Source organism: Teleopsis dalmanni, chromosome 1 (assembly GCF_002237135.1).
Source record: "Teleopsis dalmanni isolate 2A chromosome 1, ASM223713v2, whole genome shotgun sequence".
Classification (NCBI taxonomy): domain Eukaryota; kingdom Metazoa; phylum Arthropoda; class Insecta; order Diptera; family Diopsidae; genus Teleopsis; species Teleopsis dalmanni.
The window spans coordinates 17370909-17385463 of NC_051846.1; the positions used below are offsets into that span (position 1 = coordinate 17370909).

At 32.4% G+C, this 14555-nt stretch overlaps 1 protein-coding gene across 1 annotated transcript; it reads left to right on the plus strand.

Annotated features, from left to right (window-relative positions):
- The first annotated feature begins 3789 nt into the window (after positions 1-3789).
- LOC119677704 (calmodulin-beta-like) lies at positions 3790-4275 on the plus strand. The gene has a single exon (XM_038089166.1). The coding sequence runs from the start codon at positions 3790-3792 to the stop codon at positions 4273-4275; it is 486 nt and encodes a 161-aa protein (XP_037945094.1).
- Positions 4276-14555: the final 10280 nt, after the last annotated feature.

Sequence of the window (14555 nt, forward strand, 5' to 3'; positions counted from 1 at the left end):
ACAATTATATTTAATTGTTTTTGCTAAAACTTTAAAAATATATATATGGAAAAGTAATAATTAATAATAATTCTTGATGTGAAGATACCTAATAAATTTATATACCTATGTTATTTGACATTTTGCAAATTATGTTAGGGTGTTCACCGCACACCTCCGCACCTTAGAGCAATCGTCACTGATATATATATATATTTAAGTACAGATATATATACATATAAGTGTATATATTATATTATTTTGTTATTTTCTAAATTAACTTTAAATAATTTTGGCCTTTGCAAATTCACCCTTAATTTTTAATGTTACCAGCAATTTACATCACCTATTTACTCTAAGAACATTCACAAATAATTTTGCTACGCAATAATTGAACAATTTTTAAATCTATACAAATTTATTTATTCTAAATAGATTCTTAATAATATTGATTTATAATTTGGAATAATTTGTTGTTTATTTGATTTGGATATAAAAAATTAAAAAGTTTTGATTGTATTAGTATCAGAATTTCTGATATATTATGACTTTATCACATAAGATTGATATGATACATTATTTAAAACATATTATCATTATTACTTGGCACCAAAACACTGGATAGCTTTTCGTTTCCTTCATAATCCTTATCTTTTATCTCTGGCGAAGGTAGGTTTTCTAGTTTTTTGTGGTCAAAATTCTCATAATTTTATCGATACAATTAAAGTGAAGAGAATTTGGTCAGCTGTGCTATAAACAATGTTCATAAATGTTCTTCTAAAGTTGGGTTACATTCGTTTCTACAATATATGTTGCCCATATTCATGGGCGTACTTAGGTAGGGGCCACCGCTCCCCGTTTGTATCCTAATATTTTGTTTTAACAAAAACTTTGGAAAAAAATGTATTACCTTTTATTCTATTAGGCTTGAATTTATTTTCAGTTTGAATGTAATCTGACTTACAAACCAAACCAGAACCAAACAAATCAAATTATTAATGCATGTGATTTAGCTATACTATCTACTAAATTAAAACTGACTAGAATACATAAACTGTGGCAAACAGTCTTGATGTGAAACTGTCGCACTATCCAGCTAAATAATAATATGTAATTAGCCATAATATATATAATACCTAGTACATAGTATGATCCTTTCTTTCATACAAATAAAGGAGAACCAGAATACAAAAGATTACTGAGATAATATACTAAGATTAACACAATCCAAATCACTTATTGCTAGCTATAATAATGAGAGATACCAAGATTGTATTAACCTATCAAAAGAAAAATTTAGAATCATCACAGGACTCCTAACTGGGCACTGTTACATACAACTCTCAAACCCAAGATACTACGCTGACATCTATGATTATTGATATCTGTCAATATCAATTAAATATGAAAAGTATACCTTGGTCTATGATATATTTTATAAAACTCTACATATTTTGGTAAACTTTACATATCACAAAATTTAAATAAAAATAAAATAGACAAAAACCAATTTAAATAATAATAATAATAATAATAATCATGTCAGTCAATAGTAGTTTAGTAACTTCTCTTTTAACATATAACATACAGGTAAAGTGATATTTACTTTATTTCTATATCTCTTAATGGTACAATACAACACAATAAAATAAAAAATATGTATATCGACGCTTTCTGACAGCTACGTGTCATAATCTCCTTTAATGTTGTACAATCTCCGTATACTACAAGAAGAGCATAAACTAGAAAATCTTACCGACTTAAAGCAATGCAGAATGACTTGGGAATCAATCATGATGGCTATGAGGTCATTTAAATTGAATGGTTTACATTAGCTAGGACAAGAAGTTGAGATCATTTGGGTTTCAGTAAATATGGAGTTTGTACGATTGCTGGAGTCCTAATGAAGTACTGATGTTTTAACGGTTTAGTAATTTGCTGTAGTTTTTGAAATAAGGATGAGGTAAAGGATGAAATAACAGTCAGTCACTTTTTATTACATTGCAGAATATGGAACTACTCTATAATATGGGAAATTGTTTACTTACCGGCTTCACAGAAATAGTGAAGGTGGATGTATCAGTTTTCCCTAACTTTATCTTGAAGATCACACGGTAGTATCATGCCTACTCTTGTCAACTTAAAAACATTACAATGGATAATAGATGTCTCCAAGTAGAAATGTTAATGCTTGTGCTTACAAACGTTCTCTTAACCTAACGTGACCTATTGACCGATGGTAATGCGATAACGGTTGGAATTTCTAGTGCTCTTCTGGGCGTAATAGAGTGGTGGAATGCATAAAACGAGAAGAATCTTAACTCAAAAATAAATAATTAATATTAAGAAAAACGTTTTATAAATTTAGAATTTGACAATAGAAATTCACTCTATTATTTAATTCTTATTGATATTTTATTCATATCCTGTACTTCTATATATTACATCTTAAGATGACTTCTATGGGCACTGTACGCAATGAAGAAAGCACATAATTCAACAAGATGAAGTACGAACTGCAAGGATCTGCAGTAGTGGTAGCGTAGAATGCTATTCTCGAATGACGTACTAACATTGCACACATACTTATTTGCTTTAAAGAATAGACCCGTACGAATATGCAACAATGGAGGCGTTGAGTTCTTTCACAGTCAAATTTATGTTCCATTAGAATAACATTGTAAATCCGAACAATAACAATCCGCCGAGGGAGTGTGTATAGCAGCCGGCAATTCGCTATAGCCGCCTTAAAGGGAGACGGTAGGAGGTGTTACACGTCGTGGTTGTTGGACGAAATATTACGTTGCATCGTAAGTGAGTTATGTGCGGATTTTTATTAGGTGCTTGCTTTGCTCCTTCCGAAATGCGTGGTTGGATGTGCTAATTTATGCACATGAGGTTTTATGCCTCACACATACGCTTACTCATATCGCCTAATATCAGTATTGGTGCAACACACGCTCCAAAGCATAATCCATACACATTAACTCCTTTCTTAGGACGACATTATTTATTTTATGGAGCTTCTTTTAAAGGATAATTTAATGGAAATTTTTTGAAAGATTCAAACAATATAATTTAAAATGTATTTATTTATGTTATAAATAAAGGAAAAATAGTATCTGTACATATACTAGAGTATTTTCAAAGTCAGTTGGAGTATTCAGTACAATATTCAGTATTTAATAAGAACTGAAAGTAGTGTATGTTAAGTACAATTATATATATTAAATATGACTACGTAGATGCTAAATGTGAGAGGAATAGATACATTTTTAGCGGGTGCTGAAGTCATTCTGTTGAAAATATTCTTTAGTCAATAAATTACGGAATCAATTTCACAGTTGAATTTGCAAAATTTAAAAATGTTACAAAATGTGAAATCGAAGGGTCCGTCCACTTTTTTCTTCGCAGTTTTAGTTTAAAGTAAATATTTTTGCGTTCGTGCGTTAGCTCAGTGAATTGTCAAAATTGTAATAAAAATGAAATTTATGGATACAAAATATCGTTTCACTTTTTTTTTTATTTTCTACTATGAAAATAAGTTGCCCCCACGATAATAAGCGTAAGCAAGAAGAAGCTGTCTCCATTAGAAAGCAGAGGAAATGGTGATATCTTAACTAAAAAACCATAAATCATCCAAGTAAATATGTTGAATTTAAGTTTTTATCAAGTTATCTGTGGAAAATAAGTTAATGTTAATAATTGAATGAAATTAGAAAATGAATTTGACATTAAAAATATAAAAATAATTTAAAACAAAATTTTTAAAATCTTCTTGGACTATTACGTAAGAAGTTAATAGCTAAAATGAAGAAGAAGAATAAGAATAAGAAGCACACAAAGCTGGTTGGCTTTTGCCGCAAGCAAGACGACAGAGTTGCTGAGGTCTTCTCCTTGTTCGATAGAGGCAAAGGTGGTAGGATTCTTACTAGAGAGCTAGGTCTTGTGCTGCGTATATTGGATAAACATCCAACTGAACTTGAACTTCATCAACTGATTGAGGAATATGATCCGCGCAAGAGGGGATGCATTACCTGTGGTGAGCTGCGTTCAATGTTAAAACGCGAGATGAGTCCCCCTGTTGAAGAAGATGTCTTGCTTAATGCTTTCAAGGTATTCGATATCGATAAAAATGGATTCATTTCAGCTCCAGAATTTCACCATGACATGTTAACTTTGGGCGAAAAAATGACGGAAGACGAAGCTAAGGAGCTCATTTTGGAGGCTGACATTAATGGAGATGGCTTGATTGACTATGCGGAATTTGTCTCCATGCTGATGACGGAAATCTGAAATTATTTTTGACTTGCTGTTTATTTTAATTTATTTTTAATTATTTTTTGAAAAAAGTGTGCTAAAAAAATAAAACTTTTGGAGTCTTCAAATTCTCTTGTTTGAGTACAGTTTCGACGGAAATTAGTTTAATATATATTAATATAAATTGTAGAGAGGCCAAGATTCAACTAGGATCGTTACGCCACTAATGATGATAATGAATATAAATGGTAATTATAATTATATGGGCAGTATCTTTCAATGTTGTATTTAATATAACAATTAAATATGTATTTCTATCGATAGGTTAAAGTTACTGCACCAGTATTCCAAGAAAGATAGAGAGGTCGCTGCCTTATATATCATGTTTGTATATTGGTATCCAAACATGCCACATATGTAAGCTTAAAGGAAACCATTTCCTACTTCAGAAAGAAGTTTGACACTGTTATTTCGTCGTAGAATAGCTGATGGGAGGCGTGATTAAAAGAAACACGGTACTCCACAAGAAGAGTACAGGATGACTTTAAGGTCGACCTTGTTTTAACATTTTTAAGCTACTATTTATGATATTATTATTTGATGGTTTAAGTCTTAAAAATAAGTTATATAGTTCACTTAATTGGTTTAATATTGCCTTATTTATATTTAATTATTTAAATAATGTACAACGAGCTGCTGAACGGCTTGTTGGCAATCATACTTTTAAACCTGTCAAGAATTTCATCTACAACAACCATGTCAGTCTGGATTTCAGACGAAGTAACACCATTGGCAATAGGCGCTGCTATGGACTTAGTGGGCAATTGGGATATAGAGTTGTCTCTCAACCAACAAAACTTCCGGTATACACAGGTCGATCTCTCTACTTGTGCTTTTGTATGGTGCAGAAGCATGGACGTTATCACAGAACGATGAAACAGTCATTCAGAAGAAAACTTGTTCGTAAGATCTTTGGACTACTACAAGTTGGCGACAACTACCACATCCGATTGAACCACGAGCTGTATGAGCTTCATCACGACTATAATATATCATCCTTTGCTTCGCTGGCTTAGTCATGTCTTGAAAATGGAAAAACGATGCTGCAGCGAAAAAAGTATTTGAAGCTACAGGGGAAGGAAGAAGGCGCAGAGATAGACTGTGTCTCCGGTGTGATGATCAAGTTGAGGAAGCACTAACTGCACTTGATTGACTAGATTGAATGAGGTGCATACAAAGCAGATGCTCTTGAAAAGACAAGCTGCGTCGGGTCGAAACCCAGTAGTATAGTTGTTATAAAGGTCGTTTAGGTTAGTAAGTATATAAATAACGCATTTTTTTTGTGTTTTATATATTTTTTAGGTCAGATAATTAAGGAATCAGATTATCTAATTTTAAAGTTAACAAAACGTGGCAAGCTGGCGGCAAATTATCAAAAGCGTGCATAATGAATAGCGCTGAACACGCCACCTGCTCGTTTGTGTGCCAAATTTAAATGTCAGCGTTTAATTGCTATTTTCGGTCATTGGTTGTGGATTTTTTCTGCGAACTGTGAGCAACCTCCTGCCGCTGTCATTTCGGTTTATTGCGAAATCATGATATTTTATTTCATTTGTTGCTTGTAATGACTTTCCATGCGAGCACACACGGACACACGCACACACTAACTTATTAAGTAGGCGGCATTTTATGCTGCTTTCCCAAATCAATGAACAAAGCCGCCGCACTACTCACCCTTCAGCCATGGTTCAATTACAAGTGCAATTTTGTGTTGTGCTCATAAAAAAAAAATTCTAACGTGCTGTACACACAACCACGCACAGCCACACACTCATGCAATATTTACAAATATTCACACAATAAATAAACTTAGAAACCACTCATATTTTGAGCTTCTCTGCTGGACTGCGCGCCAATGTTTCTCGTTTGTGTGTTTGTGTGCTTTGGTATTTCATATACCATGGAATGCGAACTCATGTTGTTTGGCATTAAAGCAGTAAATGAAAGCCAATGTGAACTTCATTTTCTAATTAAGTTCCGAAGTTCGATCAATTGCGTTTGGGCAATAAACTTTTTATCCATTTCCTACACATATGCGGGTAATAGAACAGTGAGGGGATTGTGTGTATACACTCAATGTTCAAATGGAGCCAGCAGGAATTTCAAATATTTTTCTATACATAACACATTTGCGAAGTCCTTCAGCATTTGCTGGTATGTGTTTTACCATAAGAATTGATCAAATATTCAGTAAAAGTACTTAAGAAAATTTAATTCTTGCATAAGAATTTATTTCCAACGGTTATTTAAAATCAATACAAGTTTATATATCTTATTTCTTTACTTAAAACGAAATGAATTAATTTTTTAGTTACAAGGATTTTATTCATCAATGACAACAGTCCTGCTAAAAAATATCCGAAACCATCTCATGATTTATCGAATTCGTGAATTATTTATTAATTAAAATTTAAAGATTTCATTTCCGTCCTTTATAGTTGAGCAATTAACTCAACAAAATCCACGAGAAATTCTACGAAATGGTGAATAATCTTGCAAAACAAGTTGTCGCGACTGGAAACTTTCTCCACACGACTGGAAATACCAAGCCCTTATTCAGGACACTCTGCTCCATGTACTTGAGACTTGAGACTTGAACCGCATTTATACTCTACAAGAGGGATTGCTTTCTACAAGAGGAAGAGCAAGAGATTGGAGAAGCTTAGAAGAAAGAGCTTGAAGGAGTTCAGCAAGAAACTCTTTAGTTCGCAGAATATCAAGCGAAAGATTATGATGACGTGTTAGAGATTTGTGCACCAAGAAGAACAGGATTGCGTAGGCAATCCAGTTAAACCGAACTTACGATGGACCAAAATGGGAACAAGTAGTTGATTGTAGCAAAGTAGCTTTATCTTTACGTTAAGTTAAATATACCTAACTAAAGTTCAATATTCTTAAACCGGATATATTAAAAAGTGGCATTCTGAATAATTTGGAATATAGAAGGTATGAAATTGTACATATTTAGAATACTGTACTGCCAAAGTACGCCAGCATTTGAGTACAGTTTGACATCAGTATATGCGAGTATAAATCATGAACTGTTTGACAACTCAAACGGCAATATTAAAGTTCTAAGACCACACAAACACATTTTTCTGATTTAAAGCAAAAATGTTAGATGCAGATTAATTACTTGTTTCTTAGCTAGACAAGCTCTAACATTTACTATACGCGGTTTAGTTTTTTTACTGAACCATTTGCCCATATAAAACGCGGTTGCCGTTTGATTGTATTTGCACGCTTTGTATGAACTTGCGGTTCAGTTTAGTCGACTGAACCTCTAGTCAAATGTAAAGCGATTTTCGCTCATTCATTTCTTTTTTCTTTTGTATTTACTTTGCATAACATTGGAGTTTCACTTTTTTTATTGAACCGCTTGCACGCGTTAATTTAAGAGTTATGATTATTTTATCTACACATTATGAGGGGCTTGTTTTCTCTTTGATTTTTATATTTGTTTGTATGTTTTGTGTTTATTCAATATTGAACATAGTCCCAATGTGAATGTTATTTCATTTGCATCCTTTGTAAGCAACGCGGTGCACTTTTTATTCTGAGCCTTAGTATATTTTAAGAGGAATGTGTTTTCTCTTTTATTAATTATAAGTAATGTTGGGTGTAACTAACATATTGTTACGTAATCGCCTGTATGCGTGTATATTCGAATCACAGGATTTTGTAAAAATGAAACAAACTTCTTAATTAGCGAAACTATACTTTATTATAGTATTGTAGTATTGTAGTATTACAAAGAACTAGTAATTACTAGAAGCAAATTTAGGAAAACACAGCTTCACTTCAAAACAAATTCCAACTAACTTATTATAAAATATCAATTGACATAATGATTAAATAATATTAAAAACATTCCATTGTTAACCTGATCAAATTCGTAACATTGCCCTCCTCTTAAATCTGTTCATCCCGAACAGGTATTACCAAATCGTTGCAATAAGGTGCCAGCCGTTCCCGATGTACCGCTTTCATTCGAGCTCTATGATGCCCCGACTCTTGAATTCGATAAACAACATCATTGATCTTCGTTATTACCCTATATGGTCCTTTCCAATGAGTCTGTAGTTTTGGAGACAAATCTTTCTTCCGTTGTGGATTATGGAACCACACTAGGTCTCCTTCCTGGAAACCTTCAGAGTTCATTCTCAAATCATACCTGGCTTTCATTTTGTCACTGGTCAGTAAGAGCCGTCTTCTGATGAATCGATGAATTTCATCTAATTGATCCCGCTTACTTCCAGTGTAGTCATAAATTGTTTTGTTGGTCTTGTACGCTATTTGCTTGTGGAAAGGACAAAACTCAGGAGTAGGGGAAATACGTTATAGTTGGAATACTATGTTATTTTGATCAAATTGTGAATACCTTGCCAAAAAGCTGACGCCTCGCTACTGTTCATAAGGGATATCATGCATAATGATATCATGGATTGCACTCTAGTTTTTTCTTCAAATTTCTTGTTAAAGTTTATTTAACAAATTTAAAAATAAGTATCAAATGGACACTGTTTGCACAATGTCTCGCTGGCATTATGGATTTACAGGTGTGTGATATGCTCAATTACATTCATTTTTCACTTGGAAACATTACGATATAATATGACTACCAGAGACGGATTATCTGCTGTAAAAAATAAGTAAAAACTAATTGTGAAAATTTCAATACAAAATTACAAAGCAAATTACATTTTTTTTGTATTAAACTTCGCCAATAAAACATTTGTTTCTTGAGAGTGGAAAAATTTATTGGAAAAGAATTTATTGCGTGCACACCTATTGGCTGTGCACGAAACATTGGATTCGAATAGCATTCATCCTTCAAGGCTGAGAATTTGTATCTTTTGTTAGGTAAAAGTTTCTGATTTATCTTAGTTTCGAGAAACAAGAACAATTTACTTACTTTCTCTATCGCGTGCTTAAATCTGAGCTGAGAAGTTTTTCTTACTTTCATGCGAATCTGTTATGCGAATTTTCCCTCAGGAAAAATTGCGAGAAGACAACAATCGGCTTAGCAATTTGTTTCAGAAGTGAAGGTAAAAAATCAATTTTAAAAATAACGATGACCTTTGAAATTAAAGCGGATAGAAGTTTGAGAAAGCTATCCTCTGATTCTTCACAAATTTGTGATCACAGAAAATCAAACTGGGACGCATTCCTACATGTACGTTTTCGTTTTTATTATTCTCGGCAACCTTTAAAAAATTATTCAGCGATATAGAAAGTTTACTGTGTCTCCAACTAAACTTCGATTCAACGAAAATCATAAAAGCCAATAAGGACACACAAAACAGAGAAGAATTTCAAGGATAGAAAAGTAAAAGTGAATTTTTGTTTAAAACTTTTTATTTATTTGGAAGAAAAATTTGTCCAATGCATCTGTATTAATTGAGAATGCAAAAACTGATTCTGACCGCACATTTTCTGTATTTATATGTAAGAAGCAATGTAGGAAGAACGAGTGGAAGAAAGATTTTTATGGATAAAAGTTTTAATCAAGTTATTTTCACGCTCATCACGCATAATTCAATGCACGTGAGATATTTATGCTTGCAAGTTATACCAGAATTTCCGCATATCCGTTTCAATATTTGTATCTCAAGATATCTATTTGCGAACTGTGAGTATTTACGTTAACAATCAAGCAGCAGAACAACATTAAATGTCCCACAACAGAAGTCAATAACGCAGTCTGGCACGTAGCTCCCAGCTCGACAGTGCTGAAGTTCGAGTGCCAATGAAATGAGACTGAACCAGACTATTATCTTCGCCATATCCGAGCTCATGTATCGGTTGATGCGCACCTTTAGCGTTTATTACCTTTAAATGTGCACATTTTAAATGAATTACAAAGCATTACGGACACCCCCAGTGTCTTAGGAGTTCAAGAGCACTTCGCAAAATTGTAATTAAGAGGAAGCACTTCAGTGGCCAATAACGATTCATGATAATAAAATTGGAAGTTCATTTCAGTTATGAAGTTTGTTTTTATGAGTAAAATTCTAAAGCACGTGTCATGCAGATAATTAATTTGAAGGTGAAAATTTTTAAATCTTTCAAGTTCTTCACGTATAGTAAAAATTTCACAGAAAATATTTTATGCCGACACATGTGTTTATTCCATTATTTTCTTATGTTTCAGACTCTTTGAACTTTGAAACTCAAGAACTTTTAAACAAAACGGTTAGCAGTCAGTTTCCGATGTGAACCTTGTATGGAAAACCAAGGAATTTTTTCATGCAAGGAATTTTGCTCTGGAATACTTCATATATTGCTAAATCCAAAAACATGTTTTGATGATTGCATCCTACTTGGATATTCGTTCTGATAGTTGCACCTGTTGACAGTTGTTGATGTTTATGTTTATACATAAGGAGACAAAGTACGTGTAAGTTTAAATAGTAGGTTAGTTACTGAATAAGTGACTGATTAAGATACTCATAATCCTACTGACAGACATCATTCACTCCTTCATTCACCATCACACCTACTTTAGCAGATTCTTGGGCAGATGAAAGCGTGTTTTAAAAGTAATAGAATTTGTTTGCAAGCCGTTCATTGATAATAGCTTGGAAGTTTCTGGGACTATGAAGAAAATTTCACAAGACTTTTAAATATCTTTCAATTTTTCGCACCTGAATTTCGAAAATGCCACACGATCTGTAGACACTTAGACAATACAGTTTATAGAATTTGCTTTTCCAATCTTGTGATTGTTGTAACCTGAAAGTTCTGATGATACTCAGTCTTCAGCATAATGTATCATCTATCTGTGAAATGTATCATCTATCTGTACAGTCTTAAAGTACCTATACAGGCTTCCTTTCCAATTAAAATAGAAAATGAGATAATATTTAGAATCACTTCTAAAATGTCAGTTTGACAAGTTCTTATTGCCCTTCTGATACTAATAGAAAAAGGTTTATTTGCTATCTTCCTATGAGTATTGACAGTGAATAAAGTGAAGGGGATTTAATCGTACTCTCAATATTAATTAAATTAAAATAAATTTCATGTTAGAAGTACTTTTTCGGTTGATTTACTTTTCATTGAAACATAAATATATTTACAAGTAAACCTACTTCATAGTGAAGACACTTTCAGTGTCTGATTTAGATACTTAAGTAAATGATTATAAGGACTATTTTATGCAATTCTGACTATTATGACTATGCAATTCTGTTTCAAATTAAAATTTGTTTAAATTTGATGGAAAATCTGTTTTTCAGTGAGAATTATTGAGCTTTGAGTTCTTCAACTCCAGTTACCTACATAAAACCATATGAATTTTGCAATGGACGATATTGTAATTCATTAATTTTTCAAAAAAAATAATTTTTTGCAATTTGTCCTCGAGTTGAAAGAGAATTCCACATGAGCACGGAAAACAGAAATTGCATTAAACTTTATGTTAAAACTGAATTTTTAATTTGCGCAGACAAAAAACATTGAATTGTGAAATATTTTGAGCAGTCGTGGGAAAAATTCAAACAATAAATAATAATTAAAAAAGTTAATTGCACTCAAAATAAATACCTGCATTTACACTACTGCTCCTGCTCCAGCCTGCACCGCATGCACTAAGTAAATTGCATTTCAACCAACTAACATCATAGGAACTACGTGCAAATCCTTTGAAGATCCTTTGAAATACTTTTTAGTTTGCGGCAAGTTTTTTACACACTTACACAAAAAGTAATTTAATGCCAAAAGTAATTTTGGTTAAATACACACTTGATAATAATTCGTAACTGTGCAAAATTTGTTTTATATGCTATCAAGCTAATATACGCATTCGGATGTGAGATACTTTGCTATTGTTGTTTGCTATAGTCTTCTCGATGCAGATGCAGGCGGATTTGTTGGTAAATTCTAGCACACGTAGCAGAACTCTGCGCTGACAAAATTATAACTCATGAAACATCAGTAAAAATAATGAAATATCACACCCGGCGGCAGACTCCCCGTTAGAATGTTACTATGAGATACATATTTGCATATGCGAATCTGTAGGCACACACGGACATGCACACCCGTAGTGTGAAAAGACTCAAGTACATGAGATGGTACAAAAAAGTTTAAGTTTCCTTCGAAATGAGAAAAGTTTTCATGCAGTTTCACAACTTTTGTAAGTTTTTAATGTTATTAATGTTTTTGTTGTTGGCTTTGGCATTGGCGTTGGAGTTTCCATTCGCATTGGCCGGGTCTTAGTTCAAATAGATGTATCTGTAGGCTCGTGTAGTGCGGTTTTTTTGCATGTAAAGCCACTAAAGTGCTTCCACCTATATTCAGATGAAGGCATTGAAAGCTAATTCACATTGCATCTTTGTCGGCGGATGCTTCTGATGATAGATGTTTTTGATAGTACTGTTACAACACAAATGAATCGTCTCTTCAACTTTTCTTCTCAAAATTAATATTATTCAACGTAAGATGAAAATTTCTGCATAATTACAGACTTCAGAAGAAAACGACTATGCTTGCTGCACGTTGCTAGGCTGAGTAACATGTCACCTTTAATTTGTCATACACGTTCTGGGAAGCGTTCTGTTAAGGAAACTTCTAAAAATCAATTCAGCATCACTTCACTGCGTCTAATTTCACTGAGGCGCAAGTGAGCTCAGCTTTATATTAAAGTTTCTTCTTCTCCCCTGTTTTCATAAAAAATAATGTATCTTTCCACCCTAATGGAAGTGCAATAAATGTCACTGAAAACAGCACTAATTTCCTTCTTAAGTTTGGCAAACCGCAAGACATTGTCCCACTGCAAGGATACTTCACCATCTTAGCTCTTTGCAACTTCCAATTTGAGTAAGTTTTGCCTGAGTTATCACATAAAAATGCTCATAAATTTTTTCCTTACATTTGTGGTTGTAAATCTTTTTGAGTGCGTGAAATATGTGAGTATATTCGCTTATTTATATATATGTGGTTCTTTGTGTTTGTGTGTTTGTAGTTTCGATTCATTTATTAAGTCCATAAAAAGTTCAGCCTTTAAAATGTTGCCAGTTAAACATAAAAACTTTCCGCACACTTTAATTACGTTAATTAAATGAAGAGTGGTGGAGAAGGAGGCACTGACAGACCTATTAGCAAATTGCATCCATGTAGAAATAAATATAATTTTATTAAAATCATAGTTACTTGCTTTGAAATTATTTAAATAAAAATTTTATAATTGCTTTAAAACGCACGATTAATTTGAAATATAAACTCAATTGAATAAAATATAATAAAATTATCTCAAAATACTCAATAATTATTTGATTATAATAATTATTTAATTATTATTAAATATTTTGATATTTGTTTTATTTCAGATATTTAAATGTGTAAAATTCAGATATAAAGCCCTTTTTTACTGAATGCAAAACTTAGCTCATAGAATTACACTATCTTAAATCAAATGCACTATATATTTCATCAGGCAGATATGCAGTATACCAAATTATACTTTTATAAATTCACCTGTAAAACTTAATATCAGAATTCAACGCAGCTCTTATTACAGTGGATCCCCCAAGTGGTCACAGACACTATTGAGTAAAAATGCTTTAGACAAAAACTCGCGTTTCACCAAGCAAAAAAGAAAAAGAAAGTGACATATTTAATATCTAGTTGTAAGGTACTATCTAAAGCGTTTAATATGATATCTTACTCAACAAATTAGAATTGTAAAAGGTATATTTTATTGAAGATACCTTTTACGATGTTACACTGAAAAAAACCACTGTCAGAAAATATTCACATTACATACGCTTCAAGATTATATAATATTTGAATCTTAAATACAATATAAATTATTAATTTAATAGATGTTAAAGTTTAGATGTTTTTAATGTAAGACTTCATTAAATAATTATTAAATTTACAGCAATTATAATTAGTATATGCAGTCGACAAGGTTATCGACAAATTTGTTGTTAGTGTGTTATGAACTTAACTCAATCTTAAACCAGAGTAGTGATTAAAATGAACTGTGTAATAAAGTAACGGAGTAGCAATATATATAGAATAAAACATTGCACTGAAACCAAGTATAACAGGACTCTGTTAGAATATAAATACTATGCTGTTACACGTTTGCCATTTTTATAATGCTCCCACGTTACTTAAACGTATTAAAAAACGTTGACCTTATAAATGTGTGTTCACTAACAATTTATATTGGCAGTATTGCAGGGCTTAAGTGCCTGCAGGAGTCTTATTGGTAATAAATGAAATGTCTTAGAGGTGGATTTAAT

Bases quoted from the DNA above. Each gene is read 5' to 3' on its own strand.
- LOC119677704 (XM_038089166.1), top strand. From the start codon at position 3,790: ATGAAGAAGAAGAATAAGAATAAGAAGCACACAAAGCTGGTTGGCTTT.